Below are 20,009 nucleotides of genomic sequence, written 5' to 3'. Positions count from 1 at the left end.
GCACAGGTTTCATGGAGGTTCTCTTTCTCTCCAATAATCGGACAGCCTGCCATTATTCGTCTGGTATCTGCATGAATAAACATCCAAAAGGCTCAAACAGGGCAGAGCTGCTGAGCTCCGTGACTGACTATAACAGAGTTAACAGACGGCAGTCATTCAGCTAGCAGTGGCAGCGGTACCAGCCACCTGTCAATCAAAGCGGCCACGCCCCTAATAATGCAGAACTTTAAGGCATAATATAATTAAAAGGGGTGAGTTATAAAAAAAATTCACCCCATCACAGTTGTTATGAAGGCCAAATAAGCTTTTACACTAAAACCATCTTTTGAACCAGACTGTAAACATGTTTTTTTCTGCTGTAAAGTTGGGCATTTTAACATGGTGGTCATTGGAGACTGACTCCCTTTTGGAGCCAGCCTCAAGTGGCCACTTGATGAATTGCAATTTTAGGCATTTCTGGTTCGGCTTCAGTCCGGAAACCGGAAGTTCCCCTTCGAGGGAACTCGAACTGCGTCGGTTACGACACTATGGGAACGCCTCTGGGCGAAGCAGGTCTAAACGTGAATGAAATCACTCCAATCCTATTGGCTTGTTGCTAGAACGGTAAGGTGTGACGGAATAACCGGAGGAGTATAAAGCACACCTGTACACACTCATCATTAGCTTTTTTCTATTCAGCAGGCGCTCTGTATGTTATTTGAAGAAGCTCCAGTCCTACAAGCAGTATGTCTTACCTGAAGAAGAAGTCTACCAGCATGTCCGGCAACCAGATGTACAGAAGGTGTGTTTTTTTTTCTTGCCCTCGGTACATCACGGATGGAGATTCTCATGAGATGTGTGTCTCATGTTTGGGGATGGAGCACGCCCGGGCAGCTCTCGAGGGGGCTGCCTGCGCCCGTTGCGAAGCCCTTTCCGTGCGGGTACTGAGGTACAGCATGGCTCTCTTTTCCGAGGATGGCCGGATGTGTTTTCCCCGTGGTGTGGGCCCTGCGGCCGCTGTGGCGGCCCGGCGGCTTCACTCATGGGGTTCACAGCATGATCTGTCGGAGGATTTCGCGACGGCTGAGGCTTTTTCCCGACCTTCATCCGCTGGCTCCGACGCTTCCTTTCCTCGTTCGGGAGCCCGTTCTCGGCTTCTCCTGCTTGCGGTTTGGATCCGGAGACGCTGCAGCAATCCGACTCCGAGGAGGCGGACGTGCTCAGCGTAGTGGACGATGACTTCCGGGTGTCGGGGCGGCGTCACCTGGCGGCGCCCGACTATGACATGCTGCTGGAGGTGGTGACTAGAGCCGTGGCTAAGCTCAACATCAACTGGCCACAGGAGGAGCAGACACCACAGGCTAGTGCTAAGCTTGATGAAAGGTTTCTTAAGCACCACATGCCACCTCCACGCCGGTCTCTGCCATTCTTTCCTGATTTACATGATGAACTGAGTAATCATGGGGCAGACCCTTCTTTACATGGCTTTCCACACCCCGATCACTGAACTACAGTAATGTGATGGGGGTTAGGGACCGTGGTTATGGGAGGATGCCTCGGGTGGAGGATGCGCTTGCGAGCTATCTCTCCCCTCGACTTGCGTCCTCCCTGGAGCAACCGGCATTACCATCCAAACCATGTTGCACCACATCCACGCTCGTGGGGAAGGCGTACATGGCAGCGGGCCAGGCAGGTGCGAGCTTGCACACCATGGCGGTGCTTCAAGCCTACCAAGCCGACCTGCTACAGGAGATGGTTCAGAGGGGGGGTCCCTCTGAGGAAGATCTGGCGGAGCTTCGCAGAACCACGGAGCGTTAGATGCAGGGCGAAGCGTTCCGCCAGTATCTCCCTCGCCGGTCTGGACCCAAGGCAGCTGAGGCGGCCAGGCGTAGGTCCCTTCCCTCTACGAGCTCCTACGGAGAGGAGAGGAAGCAGAGTGTTGCTTCTCGGGGTCTCCCCCGAGGAGCTGGGGCAGCGAGACGGTGCTCTCACCCTCAGCCATCTGAGAGACGCGATCTGAGGACCGTCATCCAGTCCCGACGGAGCTCAGGGAAGACCGGGGTAGGGGAGTCTTTCTCCCCTCCCGCACCCCCCCCCCAACCCCGCCCGGAGGCCGACCGAGGTCCCCTCCGCCGTGGCAACAGGTTCGTGGCAACAGGTTTACACGTTCAGGACGCACCTGCCACCATCGAGTCCACGCCGTACTGCCTGCCCCGAGGGTCTGCAGTCAGGCGGTGTCCCGACTCACTCACCGTGGATCTTCGGCGGCTCCCCCCTGCCGTTCTGGGGCTTCAGGGGTCCACCAGAAGATCACACGAGACACCGACCACCAGCCCCGAGGGGCTGGTTCCGTTGGCAGACTTTGCAGAGGCTTGGCGGAGCCTGACGAACATTTCTCCGTGGGTCCTGCGCACTGCCATAGATGGGTATCGACTACAGTTCAAAACCCGCCCTCCAAATTCAACAGAAGAGAGGGGGTGGTTTGGACTGTGGTCCGCCGGAGCAAGGTCCGGTGTTGGGACAGGAAGTTCGTACTCTGCTGAGGAAAGGGGCCGTGGAACGTGTCTTCCCCCCAGACAGAGACGCCGGTTCTACAGCCGGTACTTCATAGTCCCCAAGAAGGACAGAGGGCTGCGTGCCCTATTTTGGATCTGCGGGTTCTAACCGGTCTCTGAGGAGATTCAGGTTCAAGATGCTCATCATCCCCGCCATCGTGACGCACATCCAATCTGAGGATTGGTTCGTCACGATAGATCTAAAGGACGCCTATTTCCAGGTCTCCATCCGTCCTTCTCACAGGAAGTTCCTGAGGTTTGCCTTTGGGGGTGTGGCTTACCAGTATCGGGTTCTTCCATTCGGCCTGGCACTTCCCCTCGCACATTCACCAAGTGTATGGATGCAGCACTGGCCCCGCTGAGGCTCCAGGGCATCTGGATTTCAACTTCATCGACGACTGGCTCATCCTAGCCCAGTCTCGAGAGTTGGCGGTTCGGCATCGAGATGTCGTTCTGGCTCATCTGCAGCGTTTAGGGCTGAGGCTCAACGCAAAGAAGAGCGTGCTGGCGCCCACCCAACGGACTACGTTCCTAGGGGTTGTATGGGATTCGACAACGATGCGGGCACAATTGTCTCCGGCACGTGTCGACACCATATTGGCTGTCGTGAAAGGGGTGAAGTTAGGCCACGCCATCACTATGAAACACTGTCAACGAGTGTTGGGTCTCCTGGCGGCTGCGTCCAGCGTAATACCATCTGGACTGCTGCACATGAGACCCCTGCAGTGGTGGCTAAGGAACAAGGGTTTTTCCCCGAGGGGAAATCCTCTCCGTCTGATTTGGGTACGCGCAAGTGTCTTCGTTCCCTATCAGTTTGGAAGGAAACTTGGTTCCTGTCCCAGGGGCCCGTGCTGGGAGGGTCTTGTCGCCGGCTGGTTATTTCGACAGACGCCTCCTTCACGGGCTGGGGCGCGGTCATGGACGGCCGATTTGCAAGGGGATTCTGGCAGGTGCATTAATCCGAGTGGCATATCAACTGTCTCGAGATGTTGGCGGTGTTCCAGGCTCTAAGGAGTTTCCTGCCCAATCTCCAAGGCCACCACGTCCTGGTTCGTTCCGAAGAGAACAACACAGCGGTGGTGGCCTATCTGAATCACCGGGGCGGTCTGCGCTCGCGCCCTCTGGACAGACTGGCGCGTCAGATCCTCCTGTGGTCCCAGCAGAGGTTACTATCGCTCAGGGCGATGTATCTCCCGGGGACGCAGAATCAGGGAGCAGACCTGCTGTCGAGGCAGGGGCTGAGGCCCGGGGAATGGAGACTTCACCCCGAAGTGGTGGAGCTCTTGTGCGAAGAGTTCGGCCCCATAGACGTGGATCTGTTTGCGTCTCAAGAGACTACGCACTGCCCGCTATGGTTCTCTCGTTCCTCCAGCCCCGTTGGGTCTGGACGCCATGGTACATTCGTGGCCGAGGCTACGTCTGTACGCTTTTCCCCCAGTCGCTCTGCTCCCGGGGTTCTGGAGCGGGTCCGCCAGGACAATGTCGGCCTACTGCTCGTAGCCCCGTTCTGGCCAACCCGGGTGTGGTTCTCGGACATCATGTCGCTCCTGGACGGCCCTCTGAGGAGAGACCTGCTGTCCCAGGCGCAGGGCCGGGTTCACCCTTGCCCCGCCATATGGCGACTGTGGGTCTGGCCCATGAGGGGGCACAGTACCTAGAGGCGGGTCTAACAGCCGGAGCAGTCGAGACCCTCCTGAGCTCCAGGGCCCCGTCCACACGGAGGATGTACGGCCTGGAGTGGAGTGTTTTCTCCACTTGGTGTAGGGAGCGGTCGGTGGACCCTGTTACCTGCCCGGTGGTTCAGGTACTTGAGTTCCTCCAGGACCGGTTCTCTGCTGGTCTTTCCCCTTCCACCCTCAAGGTGTACGTGGCAGCTATTTCGTCTTTCCACACCCCTCTGAGGGAGGGGTCCTTGGGGAAACTTCTCTTGGTTGTACGTTTCCTCCGTGGTGCCCGGAGGATGAGACCTGCGACTCGGTCCAAGGTTCCCACTTGGGATCTGGCGGTGGTTCTTGGGGCGTTGGCTGAGGCCCCCTTCAAACCCCTGGAGTCAGCTGAGGCTAAGCACTTGACCCTCAAGATGGCCTTTCTCCTTGCTATCACCTCTCTGAGGAGGGTGGGGGATCTCCAAGCGCTTTCGGTTTCCCCGCAAAGCCTGGAGTTTGCCCCGGGGAATATTAGGGCTATCCTGCACCCCTAAAGTGCCTTCTTGTACGGCAGGGTCCACAGTGCTGCAGGCATTTCATCCTCCACCTCATGTGATGGCGGAGGACAGGAGACTTCATCTGCTCTTCCCTGTCAGAGCACTGAGTATTTACACTCTGAGGTCCTCCCGTTGGAGGAAGGCTGACCAGCTGCTAGTGTGTTTTGGGTCTCCCAGGGCCGGGCTCCCTGCATCCAAACATACTATTAGCAACTGGATTGTTCAGACTATTTCCCCGGCCTATCAGGTGCGCGGTTTGCCTTCACCTGTGGCTGTGAGGGCTCATTCTACCAGAGGCATGGCGGCCTCTCGAGCCCTCCTTTCCGGGGCCTCTTTGCAGGATGTTTGTTTAGCGGCTGGCTGGGCCACTCCGCACACATTCATTCGGTTTTACAGTCTTGACCTTCCTTCGGCACCTGGCACTCGTGCGCTCTCCTCTTAGTCGTGCCACTTTATTGCACACAGGGGCAGGCGGGGTTTTCGGCACGGTTTAGTGGGTATCTCGTTCCCATAGTGTCGTAACCGACGCAGTTCGAGTTCCCTCGAAGGGGAACGTCTTACGTATGTAACCCTGGTTCCCCGAGAAGGGGAACGAGACACTGCGTCGGCCCGCCGCACCTCTCTCCCTGCCTGAAGCGCCTGCTTCATAGTTTAAGCTAATGATGAGTGTGTACAGGTGTGCTTTATACTCCTCCGGTTATTCCGTCACACTTTACCGTTCTAGCAACAAGCCAATAGGATTGGAGTGATTTCATTCACGTTCAGACCTGCTTCGCCTAGAGGCGTTCCCATAGTGTCGTAACCGACGCAGTGTCTCGTTCCCCTTCTCGGGGAACCAGGGTTACATACGTAACCCGAGACGATTGCCGCTTGGAAAAACCTGATCTGCAACTTTAAAGAGGTGGTATTATGCTCATTTTCAGGTTCATAATCTTATTTAGGGGTTGTACCAGAACAGATTTACTTGGTTTAATTTTCAAAAAACACCATATTTCTGTCATACTTCAAATTCTTCAAGGCTTTGTTTTAGCTATGGAGTGATACATCTCCGCATGATCTTTGTTGGGTGGTGCACATGCACAGTTCCTAGTTAAGCACTACTAGTCAATTAGAAGCAGAGTAAAGTGAGCCCTGAGAAGCTGGTAAACACAGCTTCGGTTGTTCCCCTTACCAGTATGGCAACATAGACTGGAGAAAGAGTTTCAAAGTGGTGAGTTATTAATCTATAACAAAAGTATCTTTCATCCATGAAGTTTTAACTGATCTCTGTCTCTACATCACAGTAACAACTTTATGTCCATTGACTGCCTGGAGGGTAGCTAGTGTTTGGAAGGGAGAGGAGAGGCAGCAGGCAGATGTCTGAGTGTTTTTCCACCGTTGTTTTTGAGAGTGTGTTGGACTAGCTGTTGTGTTGTCACAAGGACGAAAGGGAAACTTCTGGACTACTGACAAGCTGTTTTCAGACAGTTCAGAGCAGTGTTTTCTGTGGGAGATGGGAACTCCCTTTGGAGTGAGGGAAAAAGCTAAAAAGCATAATACCACTTCTTTAATTCTCCAAAACAGAAGTCTATACAAACTGGAACTCAGCTACACTATTGGAGGGAAAGGAGAAATCAAAAAAAAAATTCCTAGCAGCAGTAATAATGTAATTATTATTTCATGTTCAACACTCCGCACCTTAATTTGAACCAGGCTAATATGCATTGATTTACTGATCATCCTGACCTTTTTTTTATATCTTTGATTTACTTTTTAAGATTGTCTTCTCTATATTCACTGTAAAAATTTGAAAACTGTTCATAAATAAAAAAGTAAAAATAACATGATTTTCCATTTATCTTTACCAGAATGTTGTGATGCTCATGAGCGACATTGTGGACTGGCTAATTTCAGACATCCCTAAAGACATCAGCCTCCAGATCCTCAAGGAGAAGATTCTGTTGGTAGACCTATTCATGAGGGAAGAACAAGGCAAGATCCATGTCTCAGAGAGCAGAGGCTCTACAGGGCACAAGGACAACTGCAGTATGAGCTACAACAACAACAACAACGACAACAGCACAATGGCTCGCCCACGCTGCGGACTGCATACCAACAACACTGAAAGCCTCTAATACTAGTAACAATGAATTCTTAGTTTAGCCTTAGTTAGCAAGTCAAAGTTTGCTCAGGCCAACCTAGAATCTTGTTCAGAACATTCCAACAAATAGGAGAGCAGCTGATAATGTGTGAGTTAAGTGAAAGTGCACATATGGGGCCAAATATGTTGCAGTGTGTGTGGAGAGTTGTGAAACTGTATCTCAATCCGTGCTTACTCTGATTTCTCTAAATGTGTACTCAGGTTTGCCAGTGCATATAAGAATTACGCATGCTTAGATTTGCAAAGTCTACATAAATCTCTAAATGTGCATACGATTTATACAAGTGTATAATAATCTTAAAATGTGTACTCAGAAAGGGGGATATTTACTAAGCTTGTCACAAATTACTGTTGGGTGCAAATTCTTTGGGGTATTTACAAAGATTACAGATGTGAATGAGAATGTGAATTTTTTCTGTTGAAGACCCATTTGGAACAATTTAGGGAAACATTAAATTTGAAAATAACAGATTTTTGCACTGCTGCTCTTATGTGTTGCATCTTGTAATAATTATTATAATTAGTCATTTAGCTGACACTTTTATCCAAAGCAACTTAAATTTGCTATATATGTCAGAGGTTGCATGCCTCTGGGGCAACTACAGGTTAAATGTTTTGCCCAAGGACACATTGGTGGAAGTGTCGCAGTGGGAATTAATCCTAGGTCTCCCACAACAAAGGTGTGTTTTAACCACTGCACAGACACAATGTCCTTTGCTGCAGATGTCAATCTGCAGTGATAAATCAGGTGCACCAGCTTTTCATATTAATTTACATTCTTCTGTTATATTGTGTGCCTCTGAACAGTAGTGCCTTAATATACATATTGCATGAAACCAAACACCTAATTTTCAGCTGTGCTGTTTTTCCTTTGATTCTCCCAGCTTAAAATCTTGGTGCAGTATTTTAGTAAGGAGTAAGAGCTGGAGAATTCTTCAGTTCCACGTCATTTGGCTGTCTATATACATGTAACTTTTGTTACACCAATGCCATACCTGAGATCTTTAAATGTTTGTTGCGAACTCGCTGTAATTAGGGCCCAAGCACGACCGTGCGAGGTCCCTATTGAATTTGCTAAGATTTTTTTATTTATTTATTTTTTTTCTGCAAAGTAAGCTCCATTTTGGGGACCTGAGCATACTCGAAAACTCACCAAACTTCGCACACATGTCAGGACTGGTGAAAAATTTCGTATTTTATGGGTTTCACGCATGGGCGTGGCAAAATGACTCGCTAGCACCACCTAGAAAATTGGAAAAAATTAGCCCCTCGTTCACGTTCAACCTACATGCACGAAATTTTCTGGGGACATGTATCATATCAAGACGCACAAAAAAGCCTCAAGAACCCATACCCTAAAGTCAACAGGAAGTCGGCCATTTTGAATTTTACGGCCATTTTTGGATGATTTACAAACTTCGTACTTTAACGAACTCCTCCTAGGGATTTAGTCGGATGTCAAATTTCTGCTGTGCCTTCTAAAGGCATTGACGATGAAAAGTTGTGCTATTTGCGAGTTTTCGTCAATGGGCGTGTCTGTGGCATCGATGATTCGCCATGAAACAGGAAGTTGTTGTAACTTCAGTGTACATGCTCACATCTGGAACAAAGTGTACATGTAGGATGAGACCTGAACACATGTTCATGTCTTGGGGGCGGCTGTGGCTAATCGGAAGGTTGGCGGTTCGATCCCAGAGTGTCCTTGGGCAAGATACTGAACCCCGATTTGCCCCTGGCGGCTGTTCCGCCAGCGTATGAATGAGTGTGAATGTTAGTTTCCGTTTGAGCGCTTAGGCTCAGTATGACTGGTTGAGATGTAGTGTAAAAGCGCTTTGAGTGGTCGAAAAGACTAGAAAGGCGCTATACAAGTATGGAGCATTTACATGTACATGCTGACATTCACCCACAGTCATAGCACCACCTGCTGGCAGTTACCTTTAACTAAGCAGCCCCTGCCGCACGTTTCTCTTACATGCACGAATTTTCTGTGGTGCGTGTATCTTGACGCATCGTAAATGTAAATGCTCCGTACTTGTATAGCGCCTTTCTAGTCTTTTGACCACTCAAAGCGCTTTTACACTACATCTGCATTCACCAGTCACACACATTCATACACTGAGCCTAAGTGCTCAAACGGAAACTAACATTCACACACATCCATACACTGGCGGAATAGCCGCCAGGGGTAATTCGGGGTTCAGTATCTTGCCCAAGGAAACTTCGACACGCAACCAGGGAGCCGGGGATTGAACCGCCGACCTTCCGATTAACGGCCAACCCGCTCTAAAAAAACCTTATTTTTCACGTATTATCCAGCACCTATAATCGGGGCAATGTTTTCTCCAGGCAAATATTTTATGATTCTGGTACCTTTGAAGATACAGCAAATTACTTGCAAATTGGTGTTTTGTTTTGATCAGTTAACATGTCAAAGTTAACACGAAATAAAATTATTTCATGTTTTAAGTCACAGCATGATGCAAATGTGACCAAAACTGGATGACAGGTTTACAGTTTTAGGATTTATGTAGGGTAGTAACATAACAAGTGCTTAGGTCATTGGGGCTATGGACATGTCACCTGTATAACACCACACACATTGACAATGAAAGGAATTTTGTTTTTAGAAGGTGGGTTAACTTATACCTTACAGCTTATGGCTACTGCGGTGGGATACTTTATATTTGCTAGTTGTTTGTATTAAGGATTTGAACCTTCAGTGAACTGTTCACTAATGCTTTTTCTGTGCTATGTTCAGAGTGAGCTACAAGAGCCACACTGTGTTTGTCCAGCTGAATCGGTTTGTCCTTGATCGGCTTCAGTGAGAACCATCAGTATCTAACACAACAGGTAAGAATGCTGTTGTGACACATAATACCTCAGAAAAGCTACTCTTAGGATGTAGACAATGAGATTGAGGGATAAGTGCTTCAAAACGTCTCTTGACAAGACATTTGGAGGTTTTTTTGTCTGAGTTCCAAAATGAAGACTGCAATTTGTGGTACAGGTGTCTCTATTATTTTGTTCACCCCATTTATGTAATTTAGGGTAGGCTAAATAACAGAAACACCTCTCTGAACAATGCAATACAGTTCAACAGCATCACAAACTCCATCCTCCAAAAGCGCCATAAAGTTCCTATAATGATAACCAAAAATGTGTGAGATTTCAGCTTTAAATTCTATTTAATAGCATTAGCAGGGAAACAGGGCTGATTCCTTCCACATGTCAACATTAAAATATCAGCTGTTCGCAGGTTGGTCAACTCGGGGGAAGAAGGGGGGAAATGGCATGATTTCTTGGGAATATGAGGAAAAAACCTTCTCAGTAACAAGCTATGAGAGGAATTTTTATGATGTGTTATTATTACTTCTGATTAGTTCAAATAATAATCTTAATAAACAATTATAAGTTTAACAGCAATATTAGTTTCAATGTAGAGCAGGGTTGTATAGATCTAAAAGTTTAGTGACCGAAATGTAATCAAGCAAACAGGACCAATCCATGTTATTTTGATGCACATTTTTCAAAAACTACACACAACTGAAAAAAACGAAACACAACAAACAAATAGATGAACTAAAACAATAAAAGTAAGTATTGGAGAAATTACTTTGGTATGAAAAATAAAGAAACTTTTTAATGTTAAGATGATATTGACCAGAATTGATTAGATACTCTTGCAATCTTCTCTGAGAGATCAAATCCATTATAACATATAACCGTATTAATATTTTTTGAATTAAAATTTCAAATTGGCCAATTCACAAAAGATCTTAAAGGACCAGGGTCTTTTAAGTAAGACACATGGAGCGTTATTCAGTGTTTGTTTGTGGCTTTGAAGCAGTGTTGGTTGGAAAATCTGGTGACTACTTGTGTAGTCATGGAGTGATTACACAGTGGACCCCAGGGGCCTATACAATGAAACAGGGTTTCTTAGCGGGGTACATTGCCATGGTAACTTACGCTGAACACCTAACCTGATCTGCAGCAGGTTATGTTATGTTAATGATAAGAGATGACACTATAAAAGCATTGGTCAATACCAATCAGGTCCCATTAACATTCGTAGAAGATCCCACGGACCGTTTTATAGGCTACTTTTATGTTGCTATGGGTGATGCAGAGATAGATGCAGAGAGCATTTGTATGCCAATGCCATCCTACAACAGAGACTGACTGAAGCACTAAAGCCTTGTACTTGTTGTATTTACGATATGTCAGTACTTACTGACATATCCTTACTGCATTGAATTACATGACTGATCATGTACCGTGGTTGAGATACAGTCTTTCACCACTATATGAGCACTTTTTATGGCATGAAGGGATTTTTCAATTTGTTGCTTTATGAAATTAATTCGAACAAAGTTTGTGCGCGTGCCCACAGCTTTTAATGACACAAAGATGAAACAATCACTGCAACGGAAAGAACACAACTAAGCAACACATTGATTTAATGGAACACTCCCCACTTTTATATGAACAACTTCGGCTGGATTGGGAAACCCTGGGTTTACTTACCGAATTGATAACCAGCATTGTGTGACCAATTAGCATGATCGAGATTGTTAGGATTAGTGAAGCCAGATAATGAATAGATTTCCTGGGTATGTTGAACTTGCTTTATTGTATAGGTTCCAGGAGTGGACTTCATAAGGTCAATGTAAAAGGGTGACTGGACCATTAGTGATTCCACTTAGTGATCAAAGGATGTTATAGCATTCGGTCTCACTCTATTTTACGGTATACTAATATGATGTAATAAATAGAAATAAAAGTTTCTTTATCAGAACCATGGCTCAGGGTGTATGGCCATCTGTCTCGACTGGTTGGGGTTGAGAGGGAGAGAGAGATGGCAATAAAGAGGGAGAGAGGGCTGGGGGGATAGGGGGGAGCACCTAACGCAATATCCACAATTAAAGGCAATGTTGGTACTGACTGAAAATGAATAATGGTACAGATATTTATAGTAATTTTAATGATAATAATAATAACAACAATATTACTTGGGACAAAGGAGGGATAAGGTTGCATACAGATGGAGAGAAAGAAGAGGAGAGAGGAGCTCAGTGCATCATGGGAAATCCCCCGGCAGTCTAGGCCTATAGCAGCATAACTAAGGGATGGTTCAGGACTCATCTGAGCCAGCCCTAACTATAAGCTTTATCAAAGAGGAAAGTCTTAAGCCTACTTTTAAATTTAGGTTGGTTGGTTCCACAGGAGAAGAGCTTGATAGCTGAATGCTCTGGCTACTAGTCTACTTTTGGAGACTCTAGGAACCACAAGTAACCCTGCATTCTGGGAGCGCAGTGCTCTGGTGGGGTAGTGAGGTACTATGAGCTCTTTAAGATAAGATGGTGCCTGACCATTAAGAGCTTTGTAGGTGAGGAGAGGGATTTTAAATTCTATTCTGGATTTTACAGGAATCCAGTGCAGAGAAAAGCTTAAACATCAGCTGAAGTGTGGCCTTATTCGAGCAGCCAAATTGTAATAATTCAGCCTAGAAGTAACAAATGCATAGACTAGTTTTTCAGCATCATCGACAGGATGTTCCAGATTTTTTTCAATATTAAGTTTGTGAAAAAAGGCGGCCCTTGAAGTTTGCTTAATGTTAGAGTTAAAGGACATGTCCTGATCAACAATAACTCTGAGATTCCTGCCAGGGCCGTGCCATCCGGAGTAATTATACCTTTAGATAATGCGTCTCTGATGTGCTTGGGCCCCAGAACAATAACTGAGGGACTGATCCGTAAATCCCGCTACCTTAGTGATGAGGATATAGGTGGAGACAGAAGCCCGGAGAACCTTCGGATCTGTAGTGGCACCCTCCTGATACTTCTTAATGGGATGAAAGCAAATGTAAATGTAAATGCTCCGTACTTGTATAGCGCCTTTCTAGTCTTTTCGACCACTCAAAGCGCTTTTACACTACATCTGCATTCACCAGTCACACACATTCATACACTGAGCCTAAGTGCTCAAACGGAAACTAACATTCACACTCATTCATACACTGGCGGAATAGCCGCCAGGGGCAAATCGGGGTTCAGTATCTTGCCCAAGGACACTTCGATCGAACCGCCGACCTTCCGATTAACAGCCAACCCGCTCTACCTCCTGAGCCACAGCCGCCCCAGCCAGAAAGCGTGGCCAGACTGGATCCAGAGAGTGGGTGGGCCGCCACACCTCCTCGTCCTGAATGGCAAAATTTTCTGCCCAGCGCTGTCTCTCCTTGGAAGAGAGGAGGGCATAGAATGGGAGTGGCAAGAGCCGGGGGTGAGCCGGTCGGGATGGAGCAAGATGAAGACTGTGTCGCAGATGCCACACAGCTGGACGGATGTAGCGTTGTCCCTCCCCTTCTGTCCAGCAAGCTGGAATACATTGCTCTTCTCTTCTGCTGGTAATATCTTCTGCTCTTTGGACTACTTTGCCCTGTGCTGAAGAAAAATGGGAGCCGGTGGCCTGGTCTCACCATTGTATATATACAAGGTGCGGATGCTGTTGATGGGCTTAGGCAAACTTTTCTATTTGATGTGCGTGTAGGGGTAAACCCAATAGCAATAGACTTAGAGGCTGAAGCCTCTGCAAAGTAGAAACACACTATTGATGAAATTCAACAAATTTAATAATAATCTGGATAGCCATCAAGTTCTTAAAAGAGCTCCAGCACAGAGAAACGAACAAAGAATATAAACACATAATATAAACGTGCAGACCCGAACCCATTACCTGTTAGCTGTAAACACACCACAGGGCACACATTAATGTGTGGCTGTGTTTTAGTGTTTTATGACCAGATCAATTTGTTTTGGTGAGGAGACTACCTTAGAGGTAAATCGGCTCCTGGTAAAACCCTGCCAGGGCATTGAAGTGGAGCGGACCCAGAATAACTCTCATCAGCTGTTAGCTGTAAACACTAGCAGGACTAACGTTGCAGTAAGACTGTGTTAACGCTATAGCACAACATCACTGCACTGTTATAACGTTATGCTTTATAGCTTATGTATATGCTTCACATAATTAACAATATAGCAATTTAATGTGTTACCTGACAACCGACGTGCCTCTCATTTTCCAGCGCTGGCAGGAAGTTAGCCTGCCAAATGAACAAAACACTCCTTGGATCCATCCATTTCACACATGTGTGAAAATTAACAAATTACTCACTGAGACTACTCGTTCCTCCCAAGTCATATAAGACTAGTTCAAATGAACAAAAATTTCCCCGACCGTCACAATACTACAATTTAGATTTATTGTTGTTTTACCGATACTCTATTCAATTAAATTTTATTCATATAGCACCAAATCACAACTACAGTTATCTCATATCACAGTGGAAGACCCATCCACTACAGTAATGCTACCTTCTACAACAGCAGTCTTGTCACATTTTGTCACATGTTCCAAGACAGCCAAGTATGGGCGTACCTGCGGTGGAATGAACAAATTCTGTTTTTCCAGCTCTTGAAGAAAAATACTTTCACTCATATATAAAGGCTGTTTAGTTTAATTAACAAGTACATATTATCTTACACATTCACAAATCTGTGTATGTATTTACAAAATTGTGGCGACATTCAGAAATGAGTACACATACAGATAGAGAGGCAGTTTCACAACTTTCCACAAACATTAGTGAATTATTTTGCTACATATTTGACTCCACACAAATGGCACAGGGAATGAGAAGCATTAAAGAAAAATAGGCACGGTATAGTACAGTGCCTGTAGCTAAACAGTGTGCTTTTTGCCATGTTAAAAATGTCTCATTATTGCAAGCATTGCTTTATTTGCTATTTTTCTGATACATTGCATTATCAAGCTATAATCTGTAACTTTTTTAGCCATCTCTTCTTATTATATGGTTTGCATGGCACTGTAGGAAGGCATTTCAGCTAACATTGAAATGAAAAGACTAGCTTTACTGTCCAGAAATGTTTATAACTATTGTGAATGCTAATGGCTAAGGTGTTGCTTCGAGTGCATCATCTTGTACTTTTATTGCGTAATAAAATATGGAGGAGGAGGAACATGTGAGTTTCCCTCAATAAATATTGGGTTTCTATAGCATCTTTACTCAGGGAAGTGTGACTACCTGCTTTAATTGTGCATGCAGGCCCACCACAAACACACTCATTATGTAAAGACAATAATACATCACAAAATGTGGCAAAAATGTATGAGACAGATTTCTGATCTGTCGTATATATATATACACATACATACACACATATATATACACATATATACACATATATATACACATTTAAAAATGTTTTCAATTAAATTTTATTTATATAGCGCCAAATCACAATAATTATTACAGAAGCCCAACAGTTCCCACCAAGAGCAAGCACTAGGCGACAGAGGCAAGGAAAAACTTCCTTTTAAGAGGCAGAAACCTCGAGCAGAACCATGGCTCAGGGTGGGCGGCCATCTGCCTCAACCAGTTGGGGGTGAAGGAGAGAGAGAGAGAGAGAGAGAGAGAGAGAGAGAGAGAGGGGAACAGAGAGAAAAAGAGAGGGATGGAAGGAGAGAGAGGGGAGGGAACCATGAAAAATGGTACAGATATTTATAGTAGTGTTAATGATAACAATCGTAATGTAAATGATTATAATAACAATAATAATAATAGGACTAGTAACAATAGTACACACATACATATACACACACATACATATACACATATATATACACACACACACACACACACATATATATACATATATATGTATACACACACACATATATACATATATACACACATATATATACATATACACATATATACATATATACACACACATATATATACATATACACACATATATACACATATATATATACACACTATGGCATGCCGTTTAGGAAATAATATATATATGAAGTTTGTCAGTCTGAATATATGGAATGAAAGTCTGAATATATGGAATGAGACTTCATTCCATATATTCATATATATATATATACACACACACACACACACACACATATATACACATATATATACACACATATATATATACACACACAAACACACAATATACACACACACTGAACAAAATTACACTTTTTTGCCCCCATTCATCATGAGCTGAACTCAAAGAACGTCTCGGGTTACGTATGTAACCCTGGTTCCCCGAGAAGGGGAACGAGAGACTGCGTCAGTTACGACACTATGGGAACGCCTCTAGGCGAAGCAGGTCTGAACGTGAATGAAATCACTCCAATCCTATTGGCCTGTTGCTAGAATGGTAAGGTGTGACGGAATAACCGGAGGAGTATAAAGCACACCTGTACACACTCATCATTAGCTTAAACTATGAAGCAGGCGCTTCAGGCGGGGAGAGAGGTGCGGCGGACCGACGCAGTCTCTCGTTCCCCTTCTCGGGGAACCAGGGTTACATACGTAACCCGAGACGTTCCCCTTCGAGGGAACTCGAACTGCGTCGGTTACGACACTATGGGAACGAGATACCCACTAAACCGTGCCGAAAACCCCGCCTGCCCCTGTGTGCAATAAAGTGGCACTACTAAGAGGAGAGCGCACGAGTGCCAGGTGCCGAAGGAAGGTCAAGACTGTAAAACCGAATGAATGTGTGCGGAGTGGCCCAGCCAGCCGCTAAACAACATCCTGCAAGAGGCCCCGGAAAGGAGGGCTCGAGAGGCCGCCTTGCCTCTGGTAGAATGAGCCCTCACAGCCACAGGTGAAGGCAAACCGCGCACCTGATAGGCCAGGGAAATAGTCTGAACAATCCAGTTGCTAATAGTATGTTTGGATGCAGGGAGCCCAGCCCTGGGAGACCCAAAACACACTAGCAGCTGGTCAGCCTTCCTCCAACGGGAGGACCTCAGAGTGTAAATACTCAGTGCTCTGACAGGGCAGAGCAGATGAAGTCTCCCGTCCTCCGCCGTCACATGAGGTGGAGGATGAAATGCCTGCAGCACTGTGGACCCTGCCGCACAAGAAGGCACTTTAGGGATGTATCCTGAACGAGGGTGCAGGATAGCCCTAATATTCCCCGGGGCAAACTCCAGGCTTGCGGGGAAACCGAAAGCGCTTGGAGCTCCCCCACCCTCCTCAGAGAGGTGATAGCAAGGAGAAAGGCCATCTTGAGGGTCAAGTGCTTAGCCTCAGCTGACTCCAGGGGTTTGAAGGGGGCCTCAGCCAACGCCCCAAGAACCACCGCCAGATCCCAAGTGGGAACCTTGGACCGAGTCGCAGGTCTCATCCTCCGGGCACCACGGAGGAAAAGTACAACCAAGGGAAGTTTCCCCAAGAACCCCTCCCTCAGAGGGGTGTGGAAAGATGAAATAGCTGCCACGTACACCTTGAGGGTGGAAGGGGAAAGACCAGCAGAGAACCGGTCCTGGAGGAACTCAAGTACCTGAACCACCGGGCAGGTAACAGGGTCCACCGACCGCTCCCTACACCAAGTGGAGAAAACACTCCACTTCAGGCCGTACATCCTCCGTGTGGACGGGGCCCTGGAGCTCAGGAGGTCTCGACTGCTCCGGCTGTTAGACCCGCCTCTAGGTACTGTGCCCCCTCAGGGGCCAGACCCACAGTCGCCATATGGCGGGGCAAGGGTGAAGAACCCGGCCCTGCGCCTGGGACAGCAGGTCTCTCCTCAGAGGGACCCGCCACAGCGGGCCGTCCAGGAGCGACATGATGTCCGAGAACCACACCCGGGTTGGCCAGAACGGGGCTACGAGCAGTAGGCCGACATAGTCCTGGCGGACCCGCTCCAGAACCCCGGGAGCAGAGCGACTGGGGGAAAAGCGTACAGACGTAGCCTCGGCCACGAATGTACCATGGCGTCCAGACCCAACGGGGCTGGAGGAACGAGAGAAACCATAGCGGGCAGTGCGTAGTCTCTTGAGACGCAAACAGATCCACGTCTATGGGGCTCGAACCACTTCGGGGTGAAGTCTCCATTCCCCGGGCCTCAGCCCCTGCCTCAACAGCAGGTCTGCTCCCTGATTCTGCGTCCCCAGGAGATACATCGCCCTGAGCGATAGTAACCTCTGCTGGGACCACAGGAGGATCTGACGCGCCAGTCTGTCCAGAGGGCGCGAGCGCAGACCGCCCTGGTGATTCAGATAGGCCACCACCGCTGTGTTGTTCTCCTCGGAGCGAACCAGGACGTGGTGGCCTTGGAGATCGGGCAGGAAACTCCTTAGAGCCTGGAACACCGCCAACATCTCGAGACAGTTGATATGCCACTCGGATCGATGCACCTGCCAGGATCCCCTTGCAAAGCGGCCGTCCATGACCGCGCCCCAGCCCGTGAGGGAGGCGTCTGTCGAAAGAACCAGCCCGCGACAAGACCCTCCCAGCACGGGCCCCTGGGACAGGAACCAAGTTTCCTTCCAAACTGATAGGGAACGAAGACGCTTGTGCGTAACCCAAACCAGACGGAGAGGATTCCCCTCGGGGAAAAACCCTTGTTCCTTAGCCACCACTGCAGGGGTCTCATGTGCAGCAGTCCAGATGGTATTACGCTGGACGCAGCCGCCAGGAGACCCAACACTCGTTGAAAGTGTTTCATAGTGATGGCGTGGCCTAACTTCACCCCTTTCACGGCAGCCAATATGGTGTCGACACGTGCCGGAGACAATTGTGCCCGCATCGTTGTCGAATCCCATGCAACCCCTAGGAACGTAGCCCGTTGGGTGGGCGCCAGCACGCTCGTCTTTGCGTTGAGCCTCAGCCCTAAACGCCGCAGACGAGCCAGAATGACATCTCGATGCCGAACTGCCAACTCTCGAGACTGGGCTAGGATGAGCCAGTCGTCGATGAAGTTGAAATCCGGATGCCCCGGAGCCTCAGCGGGGCCAGTGCTGCATCCATACACTTGGTGAATGTGCTAGGGGAAGTGCCAGGCCGAATGGAAGAACCCGATACTGGTAAGCCACACCCCCGAAGGCAAACCTCAAGAACTTCCTGTGAGAAGGACGGATGGAGACCTGGAAATAGGCGTCCTTTAGATCTATCGTGACGAACCAATCCTCAGATTGGATGTGCGTCACGGTGGCGGGGATGATGAGCATCTTGAACCTGAATCTCCTCAGAGACCGGTTAGAACCCGCAGATCCAAAATAGGGCACGCAGCCCTCCGTCCTTCTTGGGGACTATGAAGTACCGGCTGTAGAACCGGCGTCTCTGTCTGGGGGGGAGACACGTTCCACGGCCCCTTTCCTCAGCAGAGTACAAACTTCCTGTCCCAACACCGGACCTTGCTCCGGGCGGACCACAGTCCAAACCACCCCCTCTCTTCTGTTGAATTTGGAGGGCGGGTTTTGAACTGTAGTCGATACCCATCTATGGCAGTGCGCAGGACCCGCGGAGAAATGTTCGTCAGGCTCCGCCAAGCGTCTGCAAAGTCTGCCAACGGAACCAGCCCCTCGGGGCTGGTGGTCGGTGTCTCGTGTGATCTTCTGGTGGACCCCTGAAGCCCCAGAACGGCAGGGGGGAGCCGCCAAGATCCACGGTGAGTGAGTCGGGATGCCGTCCGCCTGCAGACCCTCGGGGCAGGCAGTACGGCGCGGACTCGGTGGTGGCAGGTGCGTCCTGAACGTGTAAACGGCGGGATAACATCACCTGTTGCCACGGCGGAGGGGACCTCGGTCGGCCTCCGGGGGGGGTGGGGGGGGTGCGGGAGGGGAGAAAGACTCCCCTACCCCGGTCTTCCCTGAGCTCCGTCGGGACTGGATGACGGTCCTCAGATCGCGTCTCTCAGACGGCTGAGGGTGAGAGCGCCGTCTCGTTGCCCCAGCTCCTCGGGGGGCCCCCGAGAAGCGACACTCTGCTTCCCTCCTCTCCGTAGGAGCTCGTAGAGGGAAGGGACCTACGCCTGGCAGCCTCAGCTGCCTTGGGTCCAGACCGGCGAGGGAGGTACTGGCGGAACGCTTCGCACTGCGTCTAACGCTTCGTGGTTCTGCGAAGCTCCGCCAGATCTTCCTCGGAGGGACCCCCCCTCTGAACCATCTCCTGTAGCAGGTTGGCTTGGTAGGCTTGAAGCACCGTGGTGTGCAAGCTCGCACCTGCCTGGCCCGCTGCCATGTACGCCTTCCCCACAAGCGTGGATGTGGTGCGACATGGTTTGGATGGTAATGCCGGCTT

The 20,009-nt window shown here is 48.4% G+C and overlaps 1 protein-coding gene across 2 annotated transcripts in view; it reads left to right on the top strand.

Moving 5' to 3' along the window:
* Window positions 1-7,348, top strand: part of LOC119894156 (anoctamin-1-like) — a gene marked incomplete at its 5' end in the record, with an annotated part of 91,599 nt that extends 84,251 nt beyond the window's left edge. For both annotated transcript variants that reach the window (XM_038706720.1, XM_038706719.1), the window contains 1 exon segment: window positions 6,585-7,348. In XM_038706720.1, the coding sequence (XP_038562648.1) occupies window positions 6,585-6,851 (267 nt within the window).
* Window positions 7,349-20,009: the final 12,661 nt, after the last annotated feature.

Source organism: Micropterus salmoides, unplaced genomic scaffold (genome assembly GCF_014851395.1).
Source record: "Micropterus salmoides isolate LMB-PRFRI ecotype aquatic unplaced genomic scaffold, ASM1485139v1 Ms_hic_scaffold_8, whole genome shotgun sequence".
NCBI lineage: Eukaryota > Metazoa > Chordata > Actinopteri > Centrarchiformes > Centrarchidae > Micropterus > Micropterus salmoides.
The sequence above is the reverse complement of the archived record's forward strand: the minus strand, read 5'-3'. Positions and strand labels throughout refer to the sequence as shown.